Source organism: Polypterus senegalus, chromosome 13 (assembly GCF_016835505.1).
Source record: "Polypterus senegalus isolate Bchr_013 chromosome 13, ASM1683550v1, whole genome shotgun sequence".
NCBI lineage: Eukaryota > Metazoa > Chordata > Cladistia > Polypteriformes > Polypteridae > Polypterus > Polypterus senegalus.
The window spans coordinates 68,818,053-68,845,829 of record NC_053166.1 but is presented as its reverse complement, the minus strand read 5'-3'; the positions used below and the strand labels follow the sequence as shown (position 1 = coordinate 68,845,829).

General features: G+C 37.8%; 1 protein-coding gene across 1 annotated transcript in view; it reads left to right on the top strand.

Annotated features, from left to right (window-relative positions):
* Window positions 1-27,244, top strand: part of LOC120542323 (wiskott-Aldrich syndrome protein-like) — a 74,742-nt gene extending 47,498 nt beyond the window's left edge. Inside the window, exons 3-12 of the mRNA XM_039774696.1 lie at window positions 6,735-6,821; window positions 7,442-7,538; window positions 9,246-9,284; window positions 11,374-11,418; window positions 12,255-12,444; window positions 19,420-19,462; window positions 19,738-19,891; window positions 20,017-20,468; window positions 21,076-21,190; window positions 26,983-27,244. Coding sequence (XP_039630630.1) covers window positions 6,735-6,821; window positions 7,442-7,538; window positions 9,246-9,284; window positions 11,374-11,418; window positions 12,255-12,444; window positions 19,420-19,462; window positions 19,738-19,891; window positions 20,017-20,468; window positions 21,076-21,190; window positions 26,983-27,038 — 1,278 coding nt within the window. The 3' untranslated portion in view covers window positions 27,039-27,244. The remainder of the gene's footprint in view (window positions 1-6,734; window positions 6,822-7,441; window positions 7,539-9,245; window positions 9,285-11,373; window positions 11,419-12,254; window positions 12,445-19,419; window positions 19,463-19,737; window positions 19,892-20,016; window positions 20,469-21,075; window positions 21,191-26,982) is intronic.
* The last annotated feature ends 533 nt before the right edge of the window (window positions 27,245-27,777 follow it).

Genomic DNA, 27,777 nt, shown 5'->3' with positions numbered 1-27,777 from the left:
AAAAATATCGAAACATTATGTAAAATCCATTTTCAAATACCTACAGAAATAGACATGTTCACAAAGAACATAACTAAGATGTCATCAATATATATGGCACAAAAATCTGCCCAATAACATATTCACATGTATTTTAGTTTTACTCATACATCTTAGTGCTGTGAAACGTAGTGCTGTTTGCAAAAATGCATAACTAAGATGTCTTATGCTCTTCATTTAACAGAGATACACCTTAAGTGATTAGAAAAAAAATCAGATAGAAGCCTCACTGGGTCACATGTTCTGGGCCTGCACCAAATTAACATTATTCTGGACAAAAATTTTTAATTACCTTTCAGTCAGCCTTGGACTCACAATCCCTCCTAACCCATTAACAGCTGTGTTTGGGGTTCTTCCAGAGGGGCTTAAAGTGGAGAAAGACAAACAAATTGTGATTGCATTCACTACACTCTTGGCACGCAGACTTATTCTGGTAAACTGGAAGAACCCAAACTCTCCTCTTTTAAGTCAGTGGGAAACCGATGTGTTATATTATTTGAAACTGGAAAAAATCAAGTACTCAGTTAAAGGATCCGTACAGACTTTTTTCAAAACATGGCAGGATCTAATCAGTAATATTTTAAAATAAGTTCATGAAGCACAGAGAATTTATTAATTTAGGTATGTTAACAAGCCTTAAATTTTACGCCGTTTAGCTTGCTCTTTCTCAGGGGATCGATCTGTTCTTAACTTAATTTTTCTTTTTGTAAAAACTTGATTGCTTTGTATGGATTGCAATAAAATTAATAAATAAAAAAAAAAAAGAAAATGGTGAAGATCTCAGACAAGCTCTGTAAGTGATACTGCTTTCTTTATAGGATGATGCCTTTACTGCTGTGTGAGGTTTGCCCTTTAAATGCAACATGTCTTACATGTTAGAAGGTTGAGCTTTTAACAACGTGGCTTTTGGCCTTTGCATGGGAGTAAGAAAGAAAATATTGGCACTAAATAAAATAAAATACTAATACTAACACTAAACAGCAGAAGGCTCAAACAAGCTCAAAGTCCATGTTGGGATTGCACCTTAAAAGAATATACCTTAGAAACCAATCACAAACTGTTGGGTGACACACCACCACCTAATTCTTAAGTAGCTAAATTTTTATTTGTTCTGTTTGGTTGGCCCTTTGCTACCATAGCTGGTTCTGGTTTTGGCAAATACATTAAAAAAGAAAAGGAGTACAACACAGGTGAAGTAAAAGATTAGACAAAAAGAGAAAATAGTAAAACACCAGAGAAGAATTAAATGGAATTTTTAAAATATGTAAAAACTGTAAAAGCAAATTAAGACTTGAATCAATAATGACAGAAAAGAAACTAAATACTATTAAAGTGTCACAGTACCCCAAAAATGAATAGAGTGAATAAAACAAGGATAACATTGGTAACACTTTATAACTTTACTTTACTATATCATTAGTAAATCACTAACAAACACTCTATAATTCTTAAGAGAATATTAGTTAATGTGCATTCAAATAATTATAAATACCTTTACATGATAATTCATATATTCCATGAGTAAGTCCTTATCAAACATTATTGCATTATAAGGCTTATTCACAGTTTCACAAATAATGTATTCATTAGTTGTAGACATTTTTGCTGAATCTGATCTAAAGCTGAAACTATTCATTAATTAAAAGTGTTTGTAAAAGTTTATTAATGAAAGTTACGTTTTTTCAGTCACCTCTATTCATAAGTGCTGTCCAAAATGCTTTAGCTAAGAGCCAGACAGAAAATTCTTGAACTAGAAAAGAATAATAAAAAAATAGAAATGCTTACCACAACCACACAGAAAAAAATCAAAACTAAATCTTTAGAAGAGAGCAGCACTAAGAAAGATTCAATGTCTCAGCCAAGAACTATGGTTGCATCAGCTCTTTTATAGGACTTCATGTGTATTGACAGTTATGGCAAGAATTAACAATAATTGGAGGCCCTGCTCCCCAAAGTTTAATCTTAAGGGTATGAAGTCAGTGAAGAAGATTTAACAAACAACATAACAAGTAGGGAAAGAAGCAAAATGAACTTATGACAAGGTACAGTACATTGCTCCAAGTATATCAGGACAGTCTAGTCCACAGGTGGGCAAAGTGGCTCCCGGAGGGCCACAGTGGCTGCAGGTGTTTGCTCCATCCCAGTTGTTTAATTAGAAAGCAATCCTTGTCAGTAATTAATGTTTTTGGCTTGTTAGTGCTTTAACTCTGCCATGTGAGGTCATTCTCATATCCTAGATTTTTTTTGCCTTTCTAAGGATTTCATCCAAATGATTTGAAGCCTAAAACGAATAAGGAATTCTCAGTCCTTCACTTTTTACTTTCTCGTATACATGATACTGTATAGAGAAAGTATAGGAATTGTGAAAAATTCAACCTTGAGATTTTGATGAATTTTAGACCTTCCTGAGTCCGAAAGTACCATTTTTGAAATTATATCTGTCTGTGTGTCTGTGTGTAAACACGATAACTCAAAAACGTTTTGACCTATGTCAGTGAGATTTTGTACACCTGCTTTATATAAAAAATAAGGAATCCTATCAACTTTTGGGCAGAAGTGGTATTTCAACTGAATACGTTTGTGAAGTAAGCTATGGTTATAATTACAGATAGATGATTCAAATTTTGTATAGATATTTATAATGATAAAAAGCAAACAGATATAAAATTTGTGAAAAATGACTCAACCAAAAGTAGTATTTTATTTAAACAACCATCTGAATTTTTGTATCATGGAAAATACAGTACATGTGTACATGATATTAGAAACTGTAATCAATATAACAGATGTTCTTTCAATAACTATTATTAGTTTTATTTTAATTTATGCATCATCAGTTTAACAATAACGCGTAAACATTGAACATACCATGTAAATATAAAGATTTAATGGGAACAATAAATTGGTAATACATTTAATTGTATGATATATTTTTTATATTTCCATCATCATTATCATAATTAAATGTAGCTAAAAGTAGTTTTATCTATAGAAATTTATTGCAACAAATATTATATACTACTAACACTTTTTCTATGTTTTTAGGTGACTATAACTCTTTTTACTTTGCACGTAATCTAGGTATTGCAAATGTAATCATGTAAAAATTCCACCTCCATTTTAGACCTCTCTAAGTACAAAAATATTATTTTAATATAAAATTTAGATTATAAATAGAGATAAATAATTGTGTATCGATATTATCAATTAGTTATGATGAGAAACAAAGACATATGATATTTGAGAAATATTGCACAACTGGAAGTGATGCTGATGACATTTTCTTCTATCTCAGTTTCCTTCCAAGTATTTAATTAAAACAAATAGTGCACAGTGAATACACACAGGTGTAAATGGAAACAAGCTAAATGGAGAACTGCTGGTTTCTTTTGTCATTTGCATCCTATTTGTGATATGGTACAATTAAAATTGAGAACAGAGCTGTTTAAGGTTTAAATAAGTAATAAGGGTTCAAATTCTTAATGAGCGAGGCAAATAAAATGAAGCAGAAAAGTGTTACTTTGGCAATAAGTGCTTCTTCTTCTTCTTATTATTATTATTCAATTGGGTTGGAACAAAAACCTGCAGCCACTGTGGCCCTTCAGGACTGACTTTGCCCACCCCTGGTCTACTCCTAGAAGTGTTTTCCTCAGGAATATCCATCCATCCATTCATTATCCAACCTGCTATATCCTAACTACAGGGTCACGGGGGTCTGCTGGAGCCAATCCCAGCCAACACAGGGTGCAAGGCAGGAAACAAACCACGGGCAGGGTGCCAGTCCACTGCAGTTTGTCAAGAATATTTTAGCTCATTTCTTTTAGTGTTTTAGCATTTCAACTTAGAAGATTTGGAGGTCTTAGTATTATGTTTCTCACGCTTAAATAAGACGGTGTCTACGATGGTCATATGCTCCAGCAACTATGGCAGTAGACAGAGTGATGAAATGATATCAGGGACCCACAATGTCTCACTACAAATTGTAAACTAATGTGTGGGACAAGTTGGAAGCCTTAAGTAACATATTTTTATTTTGAAAGTGGCAGATATTTCAAGACTTGTTCTTTTTTAGCTGAGCAGGAGAATAGCAAAAGATGTTAGAAAAGTCATCCAAAAGAACAGAAAAAAAAACAAGTGAGTTGGAATACGAAATGCAGACAAAACCAAGGAGAGAGACACAAGAATAGTGTGTCATGTCATGAAAAGGTCAGCACCAAAAGGACTTTAAGGAAATTGGTTGAAAAATTTGAGATGCAAAGCAAAAGAAGAAGTCAAAGTATAAAACAAGAATTCCTAGACCAAAACCTGAAATCAAAACAACATTCAATAAAGTTCAAATTCTGAATTCTTTTTCGCTAAATTATTATAATTTTTTTTCTTTTAGTCAATTGAGTGGAAAGTTTTTTGTAAATGTTTTTACTTGCATGAATGTATGTGCTGCCATGTTGCCCAGGAAAGCCTTGCATCCAATGCCACAAAATGGTACCACAAACTAAGGAATAATAAAAAATTAAAACAATAAGAAACAAAAAATAATAACATATCAGAGAAAAAGGAAATTATCTGGGATGAAATGCTTATTAAATTTTTACATTTTCTTGACGTTGGTTTTACTAAAATAATGATGGAAAACAATAACAAAAGGAAATAAAAAAATAATAATATGTAGAGATAAAAATATTAATCACATATTCTTGATAGTAAACAAAGAGAAACTAAATACTGTAGGTTTGTAATTTTTACCAAGTATCATCAGACATAACCAGAATCATATAAACACATCGCCCAAAAATATAATATGCTGTGAAAATGGGATATGTAATATATGCTAATATGTATACGCGCAACATAAACACCCATGAACACCATCTAAATTGACATTGGCAGAACTGAGCTGGCATTCTTTTGTGCTTTCAGTTGCATAGAAATGTTCAATAATAAAGTGGTTTGTCCAGATCGTGACATGGCTGTCATAGTTTAGTCAGTGTAATACTTTCTGAGAAAAAGACAGAAAAAATGTTTTATATTGAGATTGGGAGATGAAGTTGAAGTTGCAAAATAAGCTACAATCAAAACCATGAATACTGTAAGTCTTATCTTTCACCAAAGCCCAATTGCTAAGCAAAGAATTAGTCAAAATATTGTTGCGCAAAACACATGAAGACTGAATATTGAATACTATTACAAAGTTTTTTGTTTCTATACACAATCTCAGATAACCAGGAAGTGAGCGACCCTGGAAGCAAGAGTGTCACTGGTTGCAGGCTCCAGTTGTTCTACATAGAAACGTGGCTATCAATAGTACACTAACAATTAAGCCCAAAACAGTTGCACCCACAAAAACAAAAGTCTGTCACGACAAGACCTTAAATATTTAAACTATTTAATGATTGTTTTCCACACTGAATAAATTCTAACTATTGATTCTCCGATTTCAAAAGTCCAAAATATACAAAGGGCCTGAAATAAATACTAAGTTAATACAAAAAAACTAAATTAAAAACAGAATCCTCTCCTTGGCATTTTGTCATATCTCTGTCTACTGTATATACCACTATATTTTTAGAGCAATTGTCTTGGCCCCCTAAGGCTTCCTGCCAAAAATCTTTCTCAAGTGGGGCAAGTTTCAGTTAATTATGTTGAAATACATACAGGAGGTCTTGCGCTAAAAAAAGATCCTGCCAGCATTGCTTATGCCTTATTGTACTGTGGCCCCAGCTTAGTTGACAAGCCTAATTTGAAGTTTAAGTTACTGTTCATGTTTTGTTGTGGGGCTAGAACATATGCAAAGCCATCACTTTTAGTTCAAGTTTTTGAATGTTCTTTGAGGAGTTCTAGTTTCAGAATCCAGTTTCTAGATTTGGTTTGGATTGCCTCCTGTTCTTCTTTTTATTTTCTGTCTCCCTTACTTGGAATCACTCTTTCAGTTAAGAATTTCCATGCTTATGCTTCTTTTCTCTTTTCTCTTGGTGTTTTGCTTTGTTTTCTGATTATACTGTTTTACAATTACTTAGTGATTTTATTTTGTATTCTAGTCATTTTATTATTATTTTTTCCTTGTTATTAAAGTTTATTTTGGAACTACTGCATTATTTATGTACAATAAAACTTAACTTTTTTCCAGTTTTACTTACTATTAATTATCTATTGACTTAATTAGTTACAGTTGATCTGTCTGGTTTGAGGATGTCTTTAACATGGTCCAAGCTTTTAAGTATAGCAGAACGTTAGCTGGAATTCACTGGCATCAGAGAACACCTTTCCTGTGTCCTTTTAGCTCAATTTTGGGTTCTGATGATCAGAATATATTCTATGTCCAGTGCTGGATTTTTGCAGAAGTCCGGCACATTCTGGATCCTGGTACAGTATCGTCAAGGATGTGTTTTATAGCGCAGAGATTATCTTCTTAATCCTTACATTGTCAGTTCTCTTTCCTTCATCCTCAACAGTTTATATGCTGCATCACTACCAAGCATGCTTTATGGACATGTTTTTTGGTAAATTTCACACACATTTTATGAATTAGTTTGTTACATAGAGAATTATAGATACTATGCAGAGCTTCAAAACTTTGACAATATTTGAGAAGTGTATGAAACATACATAATGATGAGTAATGTTGAGAGAAATGACAAGAACTTGTTAGAGCTTTTCATATGTTTGTCTGACATGCCTGTATGATTTTTTTCTTCTAGGATGGGAACCTTATCTGGGAGCAGGAAATATACAACCAGTTTATGTATCATACACCAAAACCTTACTTTCACACCTTTGCTGCAGACGTGAGTTCTCTTGCATCTCCTGCATGGTCAACATTTCTGAATATTTAGCACATTTGTTATCTTTTTTAACTTGTTTTTAGTTTGAGGTCATATAATTTAATCCTATCTGAACAAACGTAGATTAAAGAAAGTAGGATGATTTGCTTAAGTAGCCTGCTACCTGAACTGGAATTTGTGACTACGCTTAAACTATGAAGGGAACGGGTGGCAGGCGATAGAGTGATACCCTTAGGGGTTGCCACCATGATTGTACTATTGAAACGTAACATTTGCATGGCAGCTAATAATGACTCTTACTCATCAATGTGGCCCATTTTTCAGAGCTTAAACTCCAAAGTTTACCAAGCATTCAATTAATGAAGTTGGATTCTTTACTAATGCTTAACTTAATGCCAAATAAAATGAAACAGTGAATAGACATTCGTTTTTACTTTTGGATATGATGATTAAACCTCAGCTTCTATAGTCTACACAATATAACTGCTACCTGAACAAAAATGAACTAAAGCAGATGGGATCCTAGAGGGCAGCAGTCATCATTAAACCATGTCAATCAGTGATATAAAAACAGTGTTCTGAATGGCCATGCTTGGTTTCTTCTTGTTTGATCACACTATCAGGACTGCCAGGCTGCCCTAAACTTTGCAGATGAAGCTGAGGCAGACATTTTCAGACAGCATGTTGAAGAAAAGATCCAGCAAAGGGCAAAAGGAAAAGGTGAGAGCTAGTGTAATTTACAGTCATGGCTGAAATTATTGGCACCCCTGGAATTTTCCCAGAAAATGCACCATTTCTCCGAGAAAATTGTTTCAATTACAAATGTTTTGGTATACACGTTTATTTCCTTTATGTGCATTGGAACATATAAAAAAACAGAAAAAAAACCCAAATCTTACATCATTTCACACAAAATTCAAAAACCGGGCTAGACAAAATTATTGGCACCCTCCACTTAATATTTGGTTGCATGCCCTTTGGAAAAACTAACTGAAATCAAGCGCTTCCTATAACCATCAACAAGCTTGTTACACCTCTCTATCTGGAATTTCTGACCACTCTTCTTTTGCAAACTGCTCAAGGTCTCTCCCAACAGCAATTTTGAGATCTCTCCATAAGTGTTCAATCGGATGTAGATCTGGATTCATTGCTCGACACTTCAGAATTCTCCAGCGCTTTGTCTTCAACCATTTCTGGATGCTTTTAGAGGTATGTTTGGGGTAATTGTCCTGCTGGAACACTCATGACCTCTGACACGGACCCAGCTTTCTGACACTGGGCCCTGCATTGTGCCCCAATATCTTTTGGTTGTCTTCAGATTTCATGATGCACACAGTCAAGGCATCCAGTGCCAGAGGCAGCAAAACATCCCCAAAACATCTTAGAACCTCCACCATGTTTGACTGTAGGTACTGTGTTCTTTTCTTCGTAGGCCTCATTCCATTTTCTGTAAACAGTAGAATGATGAGCTTTATCAAAAAGCTATACCTTGGTCTCATCTGTCCACAAGACGTTCGCTCAGAAGGATTTTGGCTTCCTCAAGTACATTTTGGCAAACTCTAGTCTGGCTTTTTTATGTTTCTGTGTCAGCAGTGGGGTCCTCCTGGCTCTCCTGCCATAGCGTTTCATTTCGTTCAGATGTCGACAGATAGTTTGAGCTGACACTGTTGCACCCTGAGTCTGCAGAACAGCTTGAATATGTTTTGAAGTTGATTGGGGCAGTTTATCCACCATTCGGACTATCCTTCGTTGCAGTCTTTTATCAGTTTTTCTCTTCCATCCACGTCCAGGGAGATTAGCTACAGTGCCATGTTTTGTGAACTTCTTGATTTTGTTGGACAAAGTGGACAAAGGAACATGAAGATCTCTGGAGATGGAATTGTAACATTGAGATTGTTGATATTTTTCCACAATTTTTGTTCTCAAGTCCTCAGACAATTCTCTGCTCTTCTTTCTGTTCTCCATGCTTAGTGTGGCACACTCAGACACACAACAGAAAGGTTGAGTCAACTTTTCTCCATTTTAACTGGCTTCAGGTGTGATTGCTATATTTCCAGCACCTGTTTCTTGTCACAGGAGAGTTCAAACGAGCATTATATGCTTGAAATAAAACGATTTACCAACAATTTTGAAAAGGTGCCAATAATTTTGTCTGGCTCATTTTTGGAGTTCTGTGTGACATGATGTCAGATTTGCCTTTTTTTCTCTGTTTTTTTTGTGTTGTTCCAATGCACATAAAGGAAATAAACATGTGTATACCAAAACATTTGTAATTGCAACAATTTTCTGGGAGAAATGGTGCATTTTCTGGGAAAATTCCAGGGGTGCCAATAATTTCACCATGACTATATATACAGTATATATACACAGACAGAGAAAAAGAAAAATATATTGGAACTCCTAACACAACTCCTACTCTTTCTGCAGACAGAAGACAGCGTCCCCCACCTCCCCCCGTCGGTGAAGGTAAGACATTTTTTCCATTTCTTTTGTTAACTTCCTATATGCAAAGCCTATGAGTAGTCTGATGTCATCACTTGCTTTTGGCACATTCAGTAACAATACCAAACATCTGAACACATAACAAATTCACAGAGAGATACTTAGGGTGCCATTTAAGCAGGTACGTTTGGGTCTTTTTTCAGTAGACTTTAATTTGCCTTTCACAATTTGGTTTCAAATTCCACTCTCTGTCTGGGGTATTGTCTCCCCATGGTGGGTGAGGTTTCTGTAATGTCCAAACGCATTGGAGATTATTTTGATTGGTAAATTTAAATATACCTAGTCTGAGTAAATTTGAGGGTGGCACCATCCAGGATTTGTTAATACCTTACACGTGAGGATTGGCATCCCTTCACTCTAAATTTGATTGAAAGGGCTCAGAAAATGAATGGAATGATACATACTTCACAGTGATCACCATCACAAAGTACTTAATGGTGTAGACAACTGTCCAACTGGCACTCCAACCACTGTTAAAAGAAACAACCTCACACTGTTCCCATGTGGTGCTGAGATGTCAAACGCTGCGATCGGGTACCAGTCTAGGTGGTTCGGCGTATGGTGGGTGTACAGTGCACGCTCCCAACCCCTCTCCTCAACTGTCTAAATTTAAACAGTTATTCAGCAATGTTAATAATACAAAGGATATGAATTTACTCAACCTTTTGGAAATGCAAAAAGTAGCCATTATATGTTAATTGAGCAAGATATGGAACATCATACAAATGTTTGAGGTTACAAGGGCATTGAGTCATCATAACAGCATCTGGAGCACATTCATAACTGAAATGCAAACGTGGATGTTGGTGCATACTCTCATACAGATGAATCTCTGATGAACCTGAGATGTGGTTAATTAAACCAGAGAGACAGAGACATAGCATTTGTACAAAATGCCAGTGCCTTTAAAGAGGCTTACACTCTACAGAGGAAGTTCCAGGGAACGGTAGAAAACGCACGTTTTGAGGTAAGGTAATCATGCTCAATGATCATGGTGCCAGACAAAGGCAACATGTTGTATGCTGGTTAGCACAGGCAAATAAATGCTAGTGGGAGTCTGTCTCTGTCTCTGTAATTTTCTCTGTCAAATGTATTTGAGGTTGTGAATCCTACGTGAAAGGACCAGAGTATACTGCCATCGAATTGACATTGTATTTGATGATGATCAGAAGTGGTCATGTACTATGCTTGGTTTTACTATTTCTTTCAGGTACATATAATTTTTGCAACATCAACCCAAATGGAAAAAGCTACTTTTAAGAAAATTAAAATTATTGGTTCAAAAACAGATCAAAACAGTTTATAACACAAAGGAACAAGGATTAAATACACATACTGTGCTACTTCATTTAGTTTTCCAAAAAACCTTAGGAAGTTAGTTTCTGCCTGAAGAGTTTGTGTGTTTTATTGTTGCTCCACTGTCACCTGAGCATGCCACTTCCTTTATTCAGAGTAAATAATGGAAGTGGCACACAGTGTACTAACCAACCTTAACGTTCCTCCTTGGGATTAATGAAGGGTAACTTCCTTATTTCAGAGTCAGTTGAATGTTTAGACATTTGAAAATATCTCACTGTAAAAATACACTTGTTTTTGAAAGCCGTCATGCTAATTTGAGATGTTTATGTTATCTTCTGTGTCCCTTACAATCTGTTCCTTTGCATCAGTGTCAGCATATATTCACACAAAGCAGTCACTGTACTTCGTATGCTTCGCCTGACAGTTTAATAGCTTTGTTAATACATACGTATGGTCAGTTATATTAGGTGTTGTCATGTGAAATTATCATGTCAACACCATCCTTGTTCACACAACTCAGCATCGAACATGGAAATTCTTGCCATAGCCTACATGTTTGAAAAGGGAATAATTTTCTGTGGCATTTGACTTCTGTCTTTTCTGATACCCATTTCTGATACCCACCCTTTTCTCTTACCCATTCATAATCTTGTTGATTTCAAAGATGAGTTACCTGGACATATTCTCAAATTATTATCAAATATTGGTATTCTCTTTACCATCTGAAAATGTAAAGTCTTTTATTTTTCTCTAGACAGGAGAGGTATCCCGCCCCCACTGCCACCTCCAAATGCTAATGGTGAGTTATGCACAAAACTAAAACAGTGAATTGACTCTTGGGTATTTTAAAATGGGTCAAATTATTTAAACAGAAAGCCCATGTGTATTATAGCTGCTTCTTAATTGTATATTTTCCTCCATATCAGTAGAGTTGAGAATTAAATTCTTTGAATGACAAAAAGATAGGCTAGTGTAAATGTATATGAGTGTGTATGGAGCTGAATTCTACTTTACACCTGTGTCTACTGGATAGTCTCCTGTTCCTAGTGACTTTGGACTGGATAAATTGAGTTTAAGAAATGGCTAAAAGTCTTAAATGGTCATTAAAGGCTCGACTTGAATGAGAAACAATACTCAAATCAATCCAGACTAGGAAATTATGGCCCCTCTCAATTTTATTAAGTCACAGTGTTTTCAGCAGGATCAAAGACTTCAGGGGCCATTGAGATGTTTCCTAGGAAAGGACTTCCTAGTCTCTAGGATCTTGAGCTTAAATTCCACCATTATTTATTACCCTATTATATAAGTTTTTTTTTCCAAAACAAATGTAATCATTCAGATCAAACAAACCTGAGGGTATCATTTTTAGTCAGTGGGTATGATTTTTAGAAGCCACACAATCCAAATTACAAAAGATTTAGTAACACAGTTCCTTCCTGTTGACCAACAACACCCTGGTTTGATGGGCTCAAAAAGCTTCCTCCTCTAACTGCAGTATGGAGAATTTATCACTTAAATCTTTACATGAAGCTCAGTTTGAAAACCACCACCCATGACAAAGAACTCACTTTACAAATTCGATCTCAGTCCAGCCCTGTTCTATCTACAGTAAATGTTCCTTTTTTTAAATGCCAGGCCCTGGAATGCTTCTTGGGGGTCACTCCTCAGTTCCAATGGTCACAGTTGACATTCAGAATCAAGATTTTATGTCATCACAAAATCGCCTCCCTGCATCTTCTTCATCTTCGGAAAAAGGCAAAAAGAGTAAGAAGAAAGACAAAAAGAAGCTGACGAAAGCTGACATCGGAGCTCCCAGTGGCTTCAAGTAAGGGCATCTTTCTTTCTTTCTTTCTTTCTTTCTTTCTTTCTTTCTTTCTTTCTTTCTTTCTTTCTTTCTATTAGAGCAAATTTTGAATGTTCTCAAATTTAGCTTGAAGGCTAGCCTCTTAGCTGGAGTTATGGTGTGCAATGTGGTAAGTTTTGCATAAACTTGGACCGAACATCATTGTAGTGCTCTAGTGACCCAAATTATGCTCACTTTCTGTTGGCCAGCTGAGGTGACTTCAAGATTTTCTCCAAGTTGAGATTTGGGTCCCTGTAGGAAGCACTGAACAAAGTTGGTATGCCAGGAGATTGGCCTCTGAGCCAAAGTGTGTCTTTTCATGTCCTCATCAGGTATGGTCCTTGGCCCCCCACCCACTTTTTGTCCACAAAAAAATGGCCACATCAGGGTTACCTTTCCTTGCCATGGCGTGAGAGTGTTCTAAATTTAATAATAATAAAAATAATAATAATAATAAATTTTATTTATATTGCACTTCCTATTTTAGAAATCTCAAAGTGCTACAGAGTAAAAACAAAAATAATAAAACAAGAAAATCTATGTATACTTTAACAAAATATCTTTCTAAAAAGATGAGTTTTTAGATTCTGTTTAAAAACATCAGTCGACTGTGGGGCTCTCAGGTAGTCAGGGAGGGCGTTCCACAGTCTCGGCCCCACAGATGAAAAAGCCCTATCACCCATACTGAGAAGCTTGGTTCTAGGGACTTGGAGAATGTTAGTGTGTACAGAGTGGAGAGTGCGTGAGGAGGTATGAGGGGTAAGGAGTTCCTGTAAGTAAAGGTGGGCATGTCCATAGATGCACTGATGGGTGAGGAGAATGACCTTGTACTCAATTCTGAGTGGGAAAGGGAGCCAGTGAAGGGTTTTCAGGATTGGGGTGATATGGTCATGCTTTCGCACCCTCATCAGGATCCTGGCAGCACAATTTTGGATATACTGGAGTCTCTGAATACTCTTGCCAGGAATCCCGATGAGGAGCGCATTACAGTAATCCAGCCTGGATGAGACAAAGGCCATTATGAGCTTCTCTGCATCTTCCAGGGTGAGGGTTGGTCAGAGTTTCGCGATATTCTTGAGGTGGTAGAAGGAAGACTTACAGAGGTGTTTGATGTGGGCGTCAAAGGTGAGTTGAGGGTCCATTTTAACACCGAAATTGGTGGCAGATGTGGAAAGGGGAAAGTTTTGGCCAGCGAAAGTGATACTGGTGATGGTAGAAGAGCGGAGATGGTGTGATGTGCCAACTAAGATGGCTTCTGTTTTGGATCTGTTTAGCTGAAGAAAATTGAGCCTCATCCACGCCTCTATCTCCTCCAGGCAGGTAGTCAATGTAGATATTGGCAGAGGAGCAGTAGAGGAGGTGGGGGTAGTCCTGAGGTCAAGCTGAGTGTCATCAGCATAGCAATGAAAAGATAAACCATGTCTGCTAATGACATTTCTAAGAGGGAGCATGTAGATGGTAAAAAGGATGGGGCCTAGAACAGAGCCCTGTGGGACACCACAGGTGACGTTGTGGGTATGAGATTTTGCGCTTCCCAGGACGATATGCTCAGTTCTGCAGGTCAGGTAAGAGCCAATTGTGAACATTTCCAGAGAGTCCAATGGTGTATTTCAGGCGGTGAAGGAGAATGTTGTGGTCTATTGTGTCAAAAGCAGCTGTCAGGTCAAGGAGGATGAGTAAAGAAGGGGAACCAGTATCTGCTGTTATGAATAGATCATTGGTGACCCTGACCAGGGCTGTTTTGGTGCTATGGCCAGGGTGGAAACCAGACTGAAACGTTTCAAACAGATTATTCAGTTTGAGGTGATCATGAAGTTGTGCTGCAACTATTTTTTCCAGAACTTTAGAGAGAAATGGAAGATTGGAGATGGGCCTATAGTTGGAGAGAACTTCAGAATCCAGGGTGGGCTTTTTCAGTAGAGGTCTGATGACGGCAGTTTTTAATAAAGAAGGAATATGGCCAGCCAAGAGGGACTGGTTTATGATCCTGAGGATAAGTGGAGAGACGGCAGAGACTTTGGTCCAGGGAACTGGTAGACAGTTTCATTTTCCTGACGATGTCCTCCACCTCTTCCCATGTGGCAACAGAGAAGGAGCAAAGGGGCTGGACAGTCTCAGACAGTAGGTCGACAGTTGGGGGGGCAGGATATCCGTGGTGTAGAGGTGTAAGCGGATGTTATCAACTTTTTGTTTAAAGAAATTAATGTGCATATTGCACCTCTCATCGGTGGCCTCAGAGTGGGCAGGTGAAGGAGGTTTGAGAAGTTGATTTATAGTTGAAAAAAGTTTTTTGGGTTCCTGGAACTGTTGCTGATGATGGTGGAATAGAACCTGGACCGTGCAACCTTCAGAGCTTCTGGATACGCCCTCTTGTGTTCCCTGTAGGCCTGTTTGTGGACAGTCAGCCCAGAGGGACACGTCCAGCCGTCTTAATTTTTTGCTGTTCGCAGGTGTACCAAGGTGCTGAGCACGAGAATGAGACAGACCTGGATGTTAAAGGGGCGTGAAAGTCCATGAGACTGCACAGAGACTGATTGTAAAAATCCACATGGTCAGCAACAGAGAGGTAGCTGATAGGGTCAGAAGAGATAAGTTTAAGGTCCAGGGCCAAGGCATCCACATTGATGTTCTTCAGATTTCTGAAATGGATCTGTCGTTTTAGTTTGGTATGGGGGGAAAGAAAGGGCAGCTCCATTGACACTACTTTGTGGTCTGAAATACCAAGATCATATACCTGTAGGTTACTGATTAATGCAGAATTTGAAATGACCAGGTCAAGTGTGTGACCCCTGGAATGTGTGAGAAAATCAACATGTTGTTGTAGATTGAGAGAATCTACAGTAGTAGCTCAAGGAAATCAGTAGTGAGATAACCTGTGGGATTGTCAACATGAATATTTATATCTCCTAGAATTATGATGTTGGCAGAGGTAGCACAGAGTATTGTGAGAAGATCAGTCATTTCCGGGATGCAGGCAGAGTTGGGTTTTGGAGGTTGGTAGATAAGGAGAACAGTCATGGGAAAAGGAGGCTTACATTTAAATGCAAGGCACTCGCAGGAAGATGTTGCAGATATCAAGATACGGGACAACCCCAAATCCTGACGGTGGATGATAGCTAAGCCACCACCACGCTCAGTGCTCCAACTGCCTCCAAGTAACTGCAGCCAGGAGGACAGGCTTCATTTAGGGCAGAGTAAACCTCTGACTGGTGCCATGTTTCTGTCTCTTTCTCCCTGATGTGTTCTTCAATCAGTGTGGCTTTATTGCAGATGGATTGAGAGTTAAACAGTTCAAATTTGACTAATGACTGTGAAGTAAACCTCTGTACTGGTCTAAAAACATTAAAATCCACTCCACGCAGCTTAGAATCTAGTGTTCTAATACACATAAGCCAAGTACATGTTTATCAGGAACATCATTCTTTGGGAAAATTTTATCTCTAAACAGTTTTTTTTTATTAAATACACTACCCAAAAATAAACCATTTATAGATGTGCACTTTTCACTAACACAAAACTCTGTTACTTTGATGCATTCCTTGATTTGATCAAAAAGAATTGCTATCATTAAAAAGTGTATATTGTGGGTTTATTTTTTGGAGTTAGAAGAAACCAAAATCTTAAGACAAGTGGGAGTTAATTAATCAGGCAAAATAAGATTCAGAATGAAAAAAGTGCTTTAATTGGAAAAGTGAAATTCTTTATTAAGCATAACCTTTATTTCTTTGAAGAGAGTCTTACCTCTATTTTTAGGTAAAGTTCCAACACAAAGTTGTTGCAATCCTTTTCTCTTAAATACCATGATGCCTCATGTTTAATAAAACTGATTCATGCTCTCCAATGGCTATACCCTGCATCATTGCAGAAAGCCCAACACCTCCACTGAGAGATATCATTAAATACATGACTCCAAAATAATCAAAAATTACTGAAGATCATGTCACTTGAACACTGCTGTATTCACTACATTATTTTAAAGAAATTTCACAGAGATTCAAATGAATTTACAATGTGGTACGCTGATGCTGCATGAGGGGGCTTGCTAACAAGTCCTATAAGAAAACTCAAGAGAGCTCCATTTTGAATGATGGGTTAAAAATGAATCAGATGCAGACTCAACTATGGATTTAATCAGCATTACTGATGTAACAGTTGTTCATAGCATAGAGAGATTAATGAGGGTGCGGTGGTTGATGCTGTTTTCTGTAATGGCAAGTTTGGCCACAAAAAAAACAGATGATTGCCCTAATTCATCTTTTGTTAACATTTTAATGTTTTAATTGTTTAACTTTGACCTTTTTAACTTTTTCACCTAATTTTTATGTAACAAAGAGAGAGGCTATTTTACAGGCCCTCTTACCCAAAATGGAAAGGACAAGAATCAGAACAATACAGGATTTCATTTAAACAGATACATTCAATGAAGAAACTAGGTTGAAAATAACCAGATGTAAAATAGTAAAACTGGCAACTTAGCTAGACTTATACAATACAATTAATTTTTGTATAGCCCAAAATCACACAAGAAGTGCCACAATGGGCTTTAACAGGCCTTGTCTCTTGACAGCCCCCCAGCCTTGACTCTCTAAGAAACTTATCTGCACAGGTCTTGTGTATCCTTGTGTTTCAGGTACAGTTTCTTGTTCTTTTGTCTGCTAATATAACACAGGCACCCTGTAACGTATCTCCTGTCTGGCTTTCTCTCTCAGCAGGCCTTTCTCTTCTTCACCTTGTGGAATTGCTGCCCTGGCTGTCATTTTCTGCCTGTTCACTTAAGGGAGCTTAACACCCCACCTCAGAAAAGCCCTGTTATCACTTTTAAACTTAGAAGTGGCAATACTAGCAGTCCCTTTCTGTCACCGTACCCCTGGCCCATCGATTGGGTTTTTTAGAGTCAATGCAGGTTTTTCAGTGCCTCTCTTTTTTTTTTTTTTTTATTTATTAATTTTATTACAATCAATACATAGCAATCAAGTTTTACAAAAAAAAAGAATTATGCTAAGAACAGATCGATCCCCACCCTTGAGAGAGAGAGCAAGCCAAACGGTGTAAAATTTAAGGCTTTTAAAAATACCTAAATCAACAAATTCTCTGTGCTTTATAAATCATTTCAAAATATTACTGATTAGATCCTGCCATGTTTTGAAAAAAGTCTGCACAGATCCTCTAACTGAGTATTTGATTTTTTCCAATTTTAAATAATATAACACATCAGTTTCCCACTGACTTAAAGAGGAGAGTTTGTGAATGCAATCACAGTTTGTTTGTCTTTCTCCACTTTAAGACCCTCTGGAAGAACCCCAAACACAGCTGTTAATGGGTTAGGAGGGATTGTGAGTCCAAGACTGTCTGAGAGGTAATTAAAATTTTTGTCCAGAATAATGTTAATTTGGAGCAGGCCCAGAACATGTGACCTAGTGAGGCTGGGGCTTGGTTGCAACGCGTTACAGGTTGGATCATGCCCTGGAAACATTTTGGAGAGTTTTAGTCGAGACAGATGTGCTCGATATATAATTTTGAGTTGTATAATTGTATGCTTTGCATATGGAGCTTGAGTGAATTCTCTGCATTGCTACTTTCCACTCCTTTTCTGATATATTAATTGAGAGGTCATTTTCCCAGTGTCCTCTTGGATCTTTGAAAGGAAGGGATTGTAAAAGGATTTTATATATTGTAGAGATGGAGTCTAACTCCTTGAAATTGAGCAATAATTTTTCCAGCGTGGATGAGGGTGCAAGATGAGGAAAATCTGGAAGGTTCTGTTTAACAAAGTTCCTGATTTGAAGATAGTGAAAGAAATTTGTAGCTGGAATGTTAAATTTGGTACGTAGTTGTTCATAGGATGCAAAGGCGTTGTCTATATAAAGGTCTCTAAGCAAGTTAATTCCAAATTTTTTCCAGATATTAAAAACTGCATATGTTTGTGAGGGTTGAAAGAGGTGGTTCTTTTGCAGGGGTGCCACAGAAAGAAGCTTCTCCGTCTTAAAATGCTTTCTACATTGGTTCCAGATTCTAAGTGAGTGGAGCACAATTGGGTTATTAGTGTATTGCCGATAGCGTGTGTTTATTGGAGCACAAAGCAAGGAATACAAAGAAGTACTGCAGGATTTTACTTCTATTGCGGTCCATGCCTGTGTATGTTCTTCTATTTGTGTCCAGGTTCTTATCGACTGTATATTTGCCGCCCAGTAATAAAACTGGAAGTTAGGTAGAGCCATGCCGCCTTCTGCCTTTTGTCTTTGTAGGGTCGCTCTTTTGATGCGTGGATGTTTAGAATTCCAAATAAATGAGGTTATTGTTGAATCTAATTGCTTAAAGAACGATTTATTAATGTATATTGGTATGTTTTGAAATAAAAAAAGGAGCTTAGGAAGAATATTCATCTTAACAGTGTTAATTCTTCCAGCTAGTGTGAGATGAAGGGTTGACCATCTATGCAAGTCTTGTTTAATTTTTTCCATACAGACGACGAAATTTTTTTGATAAAGAGCTTTATGTTTACTTGTGATGTTTACCCCGAGGTATTTAAACTGTTCTGCAATGATAAAAGTGCCTCTCTTAAAGAGAAAACCTGACATGTACTTTTCCAGCCAGGCATCTCTCTGTCCGGAATACTTTGAATCTTCTCTCAGATTTAATGCTCTCTTTATCGAAAGGATCAGGCCTTTGGCACATATCGGGATGTCTTGTATCCTGGGGAAGGATTACCTGCCTCCTCCTCCTGCTTCTTTCTTTTCTAAGGCCTCCAGTGCACCAACACCTCATCACAGCAGCACTGTTATAATTATATGCTTTGTTTGTGTAAGTCACAGCAGTACCTCTCCTGCTGAGATGCGCCACACGCCATATATAAGGAGATACCCTATATTGTTTCCCACAAGGAAAAATGTACAACTAACAATAAAGAGTTTTGCTTCTTCTGTTCATTCGTTCTAAATGGGTTCTAATGTCTTCCAGGCACGTCACACATGTAGGATGGGACCCCAACAAAGGATTTGACGTGAGTGCATTTTTGAGCCTAGAGTTATAGTATTTTTGGGAAATAAAGGGTAACCAAGTAGCTCAAGGATTCTATCTGCTGGGGAAAAGTCTAGCTCTGTACTGACAAATCGTAAAGGGTGCAAAAATGCATGTTCATACTCTTAAAGAATATCATTACATGTACAATGGAGCTTTTCAAAGAAATATAATATACTTGACAAGTGCAAACTAAGCAGTGGATTTTTTGTGATCTTTTTAGTATTGTGAATTACAAACTCTGATATTGAATTGCAGGTAAATAATCTGGACCCAGATCTAAAAGATCTGTTCTCCAGGGCTGGCATAAGTGAAGATCAACTAACCGATGCAGAGACCTCTAAAATGATCTATGACTTCATCGAGCAATCTGGAGGACTGGAGAGGGTGAAGGCAGAAATGAGGAAACAAGGTAAGTGAATGTGATACATCAAGTTGTGCTGGATGTAAGATGTGCAGACATCATGTCTGACACATAGAATCTGCTATCAGAGTGCCAGTCATTGAGTTTAACATCTCATTCTTCATGTTTTTTAGATCAAGGTCCTCCACCACCTCCTACTCGCTCAGGTCCTCTTCCTCCTGTTCCCTCATTGACTTCCCGAGGACGATCAGGACCTTTACCGCCAGTTCCAGGACCTCCACCACGTGGACCCCCACCTTCAAGGGGTCCAGCTCCAACATCAAATCGAAGTGTCCCACCACCACCACCACCCAGTTCTCGAACAAACCACCCACCACCTCCACCTCCTCAGCCAATATCTCATCAAGAACATCATTTTCCTCCACCTCCACCTCCTTCTGTAGCAGCCACAGCAGCAGCACCCCCACCTCCTCCTCCACCACCTCCTCCACCTCCAGCTCCAATGAGCGGACCACCTGCTCCAGCATTACCAAGCCCTGCTCGTAGCACACCTGGACCTGCACCTCCCTCAGGAGGAAGAGGAGCATTACTGGACCAAATACGGCAGGGAACAAAACTGAAAAATGTAAGCACTGCATCATTTTTAACAGTACTAAGCTCATATGGCAACAATGCTTTTAGAAGTGTGCTGGCAGACACTCGTGCAGAAGTCATAAAACTTTTAAACCGCATCGATTTTTTACTATTTCATTACACAGAGAACTGAGCAAAACTTAATATCTATGGTATTTGGGAGTCACCATTCTTTTGCTCACCAACTAAAGCTTGTCCACAGCTGCCAGCCATGTGTTTATTTTCACTCTGCTTGTCCTATTAATGTCCGCAGGTAGTGCACTGCCATTGTCAGCATTTCTCTCACCATGGGTGAGCATTATGTCATCCCATATTTGCAAAGAAATATAATTTTTACAGCATGTTCTGGGGCCGCTCATGGGATGATTTCTAATACATTCTTGTTCTTATGGTGCCAGAGAGTGGCAACATGTTGCTTGATGGATGGACATAAACTATACTCTGTGAATGTGACAATACTACTGCTACTACTACTACTGATGCTATATTTTTCAATCCATGCCTTGGTCCAGGTTTTGTTTTTGTTTCTTTGGAAGAGTGTGAGCTTCAGCTTGGTTTAACTACTTTTCTTAAATGCATCTCATATATTTTTGAAACAGGTAACAGAAAACCCAGAATCTCCCTCTTCTGCTCCCTCATCTGAGAGCAATGAAGGCATAGTGGGGGCCCTCATGATGGTTATGCAGAAAAGAAGCAAAGTCATTCACTCTTCAGGTAAGTATCTCTAATTAGACTCAAAACTGATGCTAATTGTCAGTTTTCTTTATCAGCAAATTATTTTTTTCTCAATTGGCAGCTGAGGATCTCCTACAGGTTTTCTCTTTTCAGCCACTCACCATAGTTTTTAAGTTCCATTATTGTGGCCCAGGTGAAATAATGGCATGTCCCCAGAAGCACAGAGAATCAAATAACTAGGAGACTGGGAGATAAACAGGCATTAAATGATAAATCAAATGGATAGTTATAAATCTAATAAGCACAAAGCAACAAAACCAAAATGAGAATACAAAATTCTTGGTTAAAAAATTAAACCGGTCATAATGATAACTATAGGTACTTCGCATAACTAACACTAAGCAGATGATATTTTCTTGTATGTCTGAAATCCAAAAACCTGGACATCAGATGATGTATGCGCTGTCTTACATGATGACGTCATCGTGACTGGTGTTAAGTTTCTACCTGCATTATTTTCTTTTCCTGTCGTTATTTTACTTCTTTTATTTGGTATTTGACACTCTGTGTTAATGTTCTTCTCTTTTAGTTTTAGGGGTTTTGTTATACGCAGAATTAGTTTCTGTTCTGCTTAGTTTTATTTGAATAACAGTTAGGTAGTGTTGATTTTTCTTTATGTCTTTGACGTCGCCAGGACTCAGCCCCTGGATGAAACATTGAGTTGCTAGAGAGCTTATCCCAGACATTGTGCATTGTGCCATCATTACAGTGACAATTTAAATACCAGCACTGCATTCATCACCACTTTAATTTGTGGATAAATCGTAATAAGCTTCTGTGAGTTACTAGGATTTTTGTTGGTTAGGATTCTCTAATTAAAGATCTTTGCTATTATTTTATGAGTTTGATTTTTGTTTTGTTTTTTTTCTTTCTTGAGTTTAGATGAGGGCTAATACAGATTTTCTGTTTTTCAAAACTGGCATTGGCCCTGACATGTGTTTCATCTTCTGGTTGCTACATTATAATTAGTCTGATATGTTATTACTACAGCTGGCAACAGGCCCCATTACCAAGCGCCACATGTCTACAGCCAAATAATATATGTCGATATTTCTTCTTCTTCTTTTGGCTACTCTCGTTAGGTGTTGCCACAGCAGATCATCTTCTTCCATATCTTTCTGTCCTCTGCATCTTGTTCTGTTACACCCATCACCTGCATGTCCTCTCTCACTTCATCCATAAACCTTCGCTTAGGCCTTTCTCTTTTCCTCTTGCCTGGTAGCTCTATCCTTAGCATCCTTCTCCCAAGATACCCAGCATCTCTCCTCTGCACATGTCCAAACCAACGCAATCTCACCTCTCTGACTTTGTTTCCCAACTATCCAACTTGAACTGACCCTCTAATGTACTCATTTCTAATCCTATCCATCCTTGTTACACTGAATGCAAATCTTAGCATCTTTAACTCTGCCACCTTCAGCTCTGTCTCCTGCTTTCTGGTCAGTGCCACCATCTCCAACCCATATAACATAGCTGGTCTCACTACCGTCCTGTAGACCTCCCTTTTACTCTTGCTGATAACTCTGTCACAAATTACTCGACACTTTTCTCCACCCATTCCACCCTGCCTGAACCCTCTCTTTCACCTCTCTTCCACAATCTCCATTACTCTGAATTGTTGATCCCAAGTATTTAAACTCATCTACCTTCGCCAGCTCTACTCTCTACATCCTCACCATTCCACTGACCTCCCTCTCATTCACACACATGTATTCTGTCTTGTTCCTACTAACCTTCATTCCTCTCTTCTCTAGAACATATCTCCACTCCTCCAAGGTCTCCTCAACCTGCTCCCTACTATCGCTACAGATCACAATGTCAGAAGGCAAACATCATAGTCCACGGGGACTCCTGTCTAACCTCATCTGACAACCTGTCCATCACCATTGCAAATAAGAAACAGCTCAGAGCTGATCCCTCCTCCAACTTTAATGCATCTGTCACTCCTACCGCAGACCTCACCATGGTCATACTTCCCTCGTACATATCCTGCACAACTCTCACATACTTCTCTGCCACTCCCGACTTCTTCATACAATACCACAACTCCTCTCGAGGCACCCTGTCATATGCTTTCTCCAGTTAAAATATTTATATTTAAAAGGTAAAAATGAATGACAGGAATTAAGATTCTACTACTAAAGTAACAGGCAGTACAGAAACAATGAAAAAGCTCCCAAACATGTTCACAACTCCTAGCAATGCTAAATGTTTCTATATCCTTTTTAGTGTGGACAATCCACCAATTCTAAATGATATAATATATACATCAGAATAAAAATTCAAAAAATACTAACTTTCTGTCTCCGGTATTGCTATGAATAAGTTCATTATTCATTTTTTATGCTTTTTATTTTGCATTAATTTATGAAGTTGAGCACTCATTTAAGGGGTTTCTTAGCCCAAGATTCTAAATGTTCCTTTAGTTTTGTGATTTAAAATTGACTCTTGTTATTCTGAATTATTTTGTACCATATTCACTAACACCTTAGTTATTTATGCTGGGCGTAGTGGTGGCTCTGAGGCTAGGGATCTGCTCTGGCACTCGGAAGGTTGTCCGTTTCAATTTTGTAAATGCCACAAGTGACTCTACTCCATTGGCCCTTGAGCAAGGTTTTTAACCTGCCGCGTCTTTGTCCTGGGTATGATGTTAATCTACATCCAGCCCTGCGAGCAGGTCCTCAACCTGTTCAAGTGTGGTGCTGAGGTGTTACCTGCTGCACTTGGGTCCCAATCCAGGTAGTTTCTCATGTTGTGGGTGCGTCCATGTGCTATCAGCACGTGCTCCCAACCTCTCTCTTGGTTATTATTCCACAAAAGAAGAAATGATTAATTCAGTAGAAAAGGGAATTTTGTCTAGACACAGTACTTAAATGTCACTCTCTAGGAAATTTCATAGGTTACCTTAAATAAACACTGAGAACATTTGCAGTTTGTTCATTCATATGAAATAGAGTGATGAGTGACAATTTATAAAGCCCCAGGAGAACAGAGGCATTCTGGAGACATTCTGATCAGGCCTATTGTACAGAAACGCTAGCAGAGACAAATGGCCCTCTAAAAAAAGGACATGTAAAAGAGGATTTGAATGAATTAATATTACCTGCTAGAGATGTGGAAGTCTAGTTTTCCCACTCAGGCTAATGATGGACAGATGATTTGATGATATTGGTAACTTCTTAATGGATCAGTCCTTGCTTTTCATCTGATGCCACTGGAATATACTTAGGTCCCTGAAACCCTGGGCTTGGTAATGAATGGATGGATTGACAGTGCTCGTATTTAAATAATCTTGCCAAGAGCACCTCTCAGTTATGGCAGCTCTCAAGGACAAGAGATTCACTGTATGTGCATACTGGAACACTGACCAACACTGTTATTCCCTCTTTCCATGTTGTGTCCTTTTGAATGGCTGTCCTGGGTATAATCATTTTTTTTGTAAGTAAGCCAATGGCATGGTGTTATGAATTTATCTCTGTCCCTACTTATATTCCTCATTTATTGCTGAGCATGAGGAAGAAGTCCTGCAGAGGTTTCCTTGCCTGTGCTGAACATACTGTAGATCACGTCCATTAGCATAAAAAGAAGTGCGGCCTAAACAGTCAAAGCTTTGGATTTTCATTTGTTTTACTTATGGTCATTTTTATTTCTGTTTCTAAAAAGTTTACATTGTTACACAAGTTTGTATTCTCCTTTTCGTAATTGTTTTCATATTTTGTGCACAACCTGGACCCATTTAAACATTCCCAGCCTTCAATCATATCTCTATAGAGTGTTTATTCATTTGAAGGCCATAGGTAAATTTAATGCAAAGCACTCATCCCAAAATCACTTTGCTTTAAACTGAGCTGCAGTGGATTCAGACAGTATTCAGACTCTTTTACTTTTTCACATTTAGCTATGTTGCAGCCTTGTGCTAAAATCACTTAAATTAATTTTATCCCTACATCAAGCAACACTCCACAACCCAGAATGACAAAGCAAAAACAAGATTTTAGATTTTTTTTTTTTACAAATCTAGTAAAAATGAATTACTGAAATATCCCATTGACACAAGTATTCAGACCCCCTACTTAGTTGAAGCGTCTTTGGCAGTGATTATGGCCAGGAATCTTCTTGGGTTTGGATTTTCTGTGATTCTTCTCTGTAGACTGTCTCAGGCTCTGTCATGCTGGATGGAGGCTGTCACTAGGCAGCTATTTTCAGGTTTTTTAAGAGATGTTCAACTGAGTTCAAGTCTGGACAATGTAAGGAAATTCCCAGAGTTATCCCTATTCCACTCCTATGTTCTCTTTGCTTTGTGCTTAGGGTCACTGCCTTGTTGGAAAGTGAACCTGAGTCCCAGTCTGAGGTCCAGATCACTCTGGAGGACTTTTTTCTTTAACGGTATCTCTATACTTTGCTCCTTTTAGCATTTCCTCAACCATGTCTAGTCCCTCAGTCCCTGCTGCCGAATAACAAAGCCTACAGCATAATGCTGCCACTACCATGCTTCAAAGCTAAAATGATATTGCACAAGTGAAGAGCGGTGCCTGATTTCTCCCAGACGTGATGCTAATCTAGGTTTTGTCAGACCAAAGAATCTTGTTTTGCACTGTCTGAGAATACTTCAGGACGCTTTCACAAACTCCCAGCAGCTGTCAATGTGTCTCTTACTGAGGAGAGGCTTCTGTCTAGCCACTTTATCATAAAGCATAGATGTTGCAGTGATCGTTGCCCTTCTTGAAGTTTCTCCCACCTCCACACAGGTTTTCTGGAGCTCATCCAAAGTGAGCATTATGTTTCTGTTCACCTCTCTCCCATGATTGCTCAGTTTGGCTGGGTTTCCAGCTCTAGAAAGAGTCATGGTTGTTGCAAATTTCTTCCATTTAAGAATTGTTAAGACAGCTGTGCTTGTGACAACTTTCAATGCTGCAGAGATATTTTTATATATTCCTCAGATCCATGCCTCAAAATTATCCTGTTTCTAAGCATTTTTCTCTGAAATACATTGTCAACTGCGGGACCTTATATAGACAGTCGTGTGCCTTTACTAATCCTGTCCAATCAATTGACTTGACCACAGATGAACTCCTAACAAGGTGCATGAACATCTCAATGACTATCAATCGAATGGGATACATCTGAGCCAAATTTCAAGTGTCATAGCAAAGGGTCTGAATATTTCTGTCAATGTGATATTTCAGGGTATTTTTTATTTTTACTAGAATGGAAAAACAAATTTCTAAAATCATTTTTTTGCTTTGTCATTCTGGGGTATTTAGTGTTGCTTAATGTGGAAAAATGAATTTAAATGATTTTAGCACAAGGCTGTAACATAACAAAATGTGAAAAAAGTGAAAAAGTCTGAAAACGTTCCAAATCCTCTGTAAACCACACCTTACTCTGTGGATGGAGATCAATTTATTAAAAAACAAAAAGCAAAAACTGAATCTAAGTTTATGGGAGATAATCCAGCAGAATTTCAGGAAAATCAAAAATAAAGAACTACAAATAAGATGACCAAGTGTCCATTGGTAATGGCAGTTTTCATTTTATGCCAGTGGTTAGGTGAGCAAGTTACTGCTAGCTGCCTTTTCCTTTTAAATAGATACATAAGTCTAAACTGGACAGGCACAGTGACAACAATAAATGGGCTCTGGAAACAAAAAGGAATGATTACCGTCAAATGACACAAAACATATTTTGCTGCTGGTATAGTACAGCTTTAAACGACAAGAATGGCCATTTACTAAATGGAATGATGACATATGATCTGATGTTTTTTTCAGATGAAGGGGAAGACGATGGAGGCGATGATGATGATGATGACGAATGGGATGACTGATTCACCGTTTCCTTGGCGCTGTTCCTTTTCTGCCATCATTTATCATGCATGTCATTAGCAAGTTTAAACCATTTACTGTTTTATTTTTTCCATCAGCAGTTGGGATGGTTAAAAGACATTTGCATATTTTAGAACATTTGTTTATGGAGAACAATATCCTCATTGAAAGCTATGATGGTATCTTTAAATGGAAATAAAAAAAAAAATTGACACTGCTTGTGCAGCTCAGCAATTAATTTTCTGAAAAAACAAAAAAGTAGGCAACCAGGGTATGTAAAATTTTAAAAAGTGGAATTCATTTGTGAACAGGATTGCTATAGGGATTGCTAACTGCGAACCAAATACGTAAATGTTTTAAAATGATTATTATTTTTGTATGCATTTTTTTACATTTGTTGAGAATATTGCATTTGTGTGAACAGAAAAATAAAAATGTTAACCATTCATTCTTATTTGCTTGTATTATTTCCTAATGAATACAGACCTATGTAACAAGAGGTTGAAGGGTGGACCCCATTCAGCTCAACTTGTTGAGGAAATAATTCATCCACTAGTTTTCTAAACCACATATTCATTACAAGGGCACAGTAAGCAAGTGCTTACCTCATCAGCACTGAGCACAAGGCAGGAATCAAATATGGACAAGGTGCCAATCAACCACAGGACACAGACACAACTGCACTGCATGATTTTAGAGTCCTCAATTAATGGGACACATTTAGTTATGAATGAATTTGAG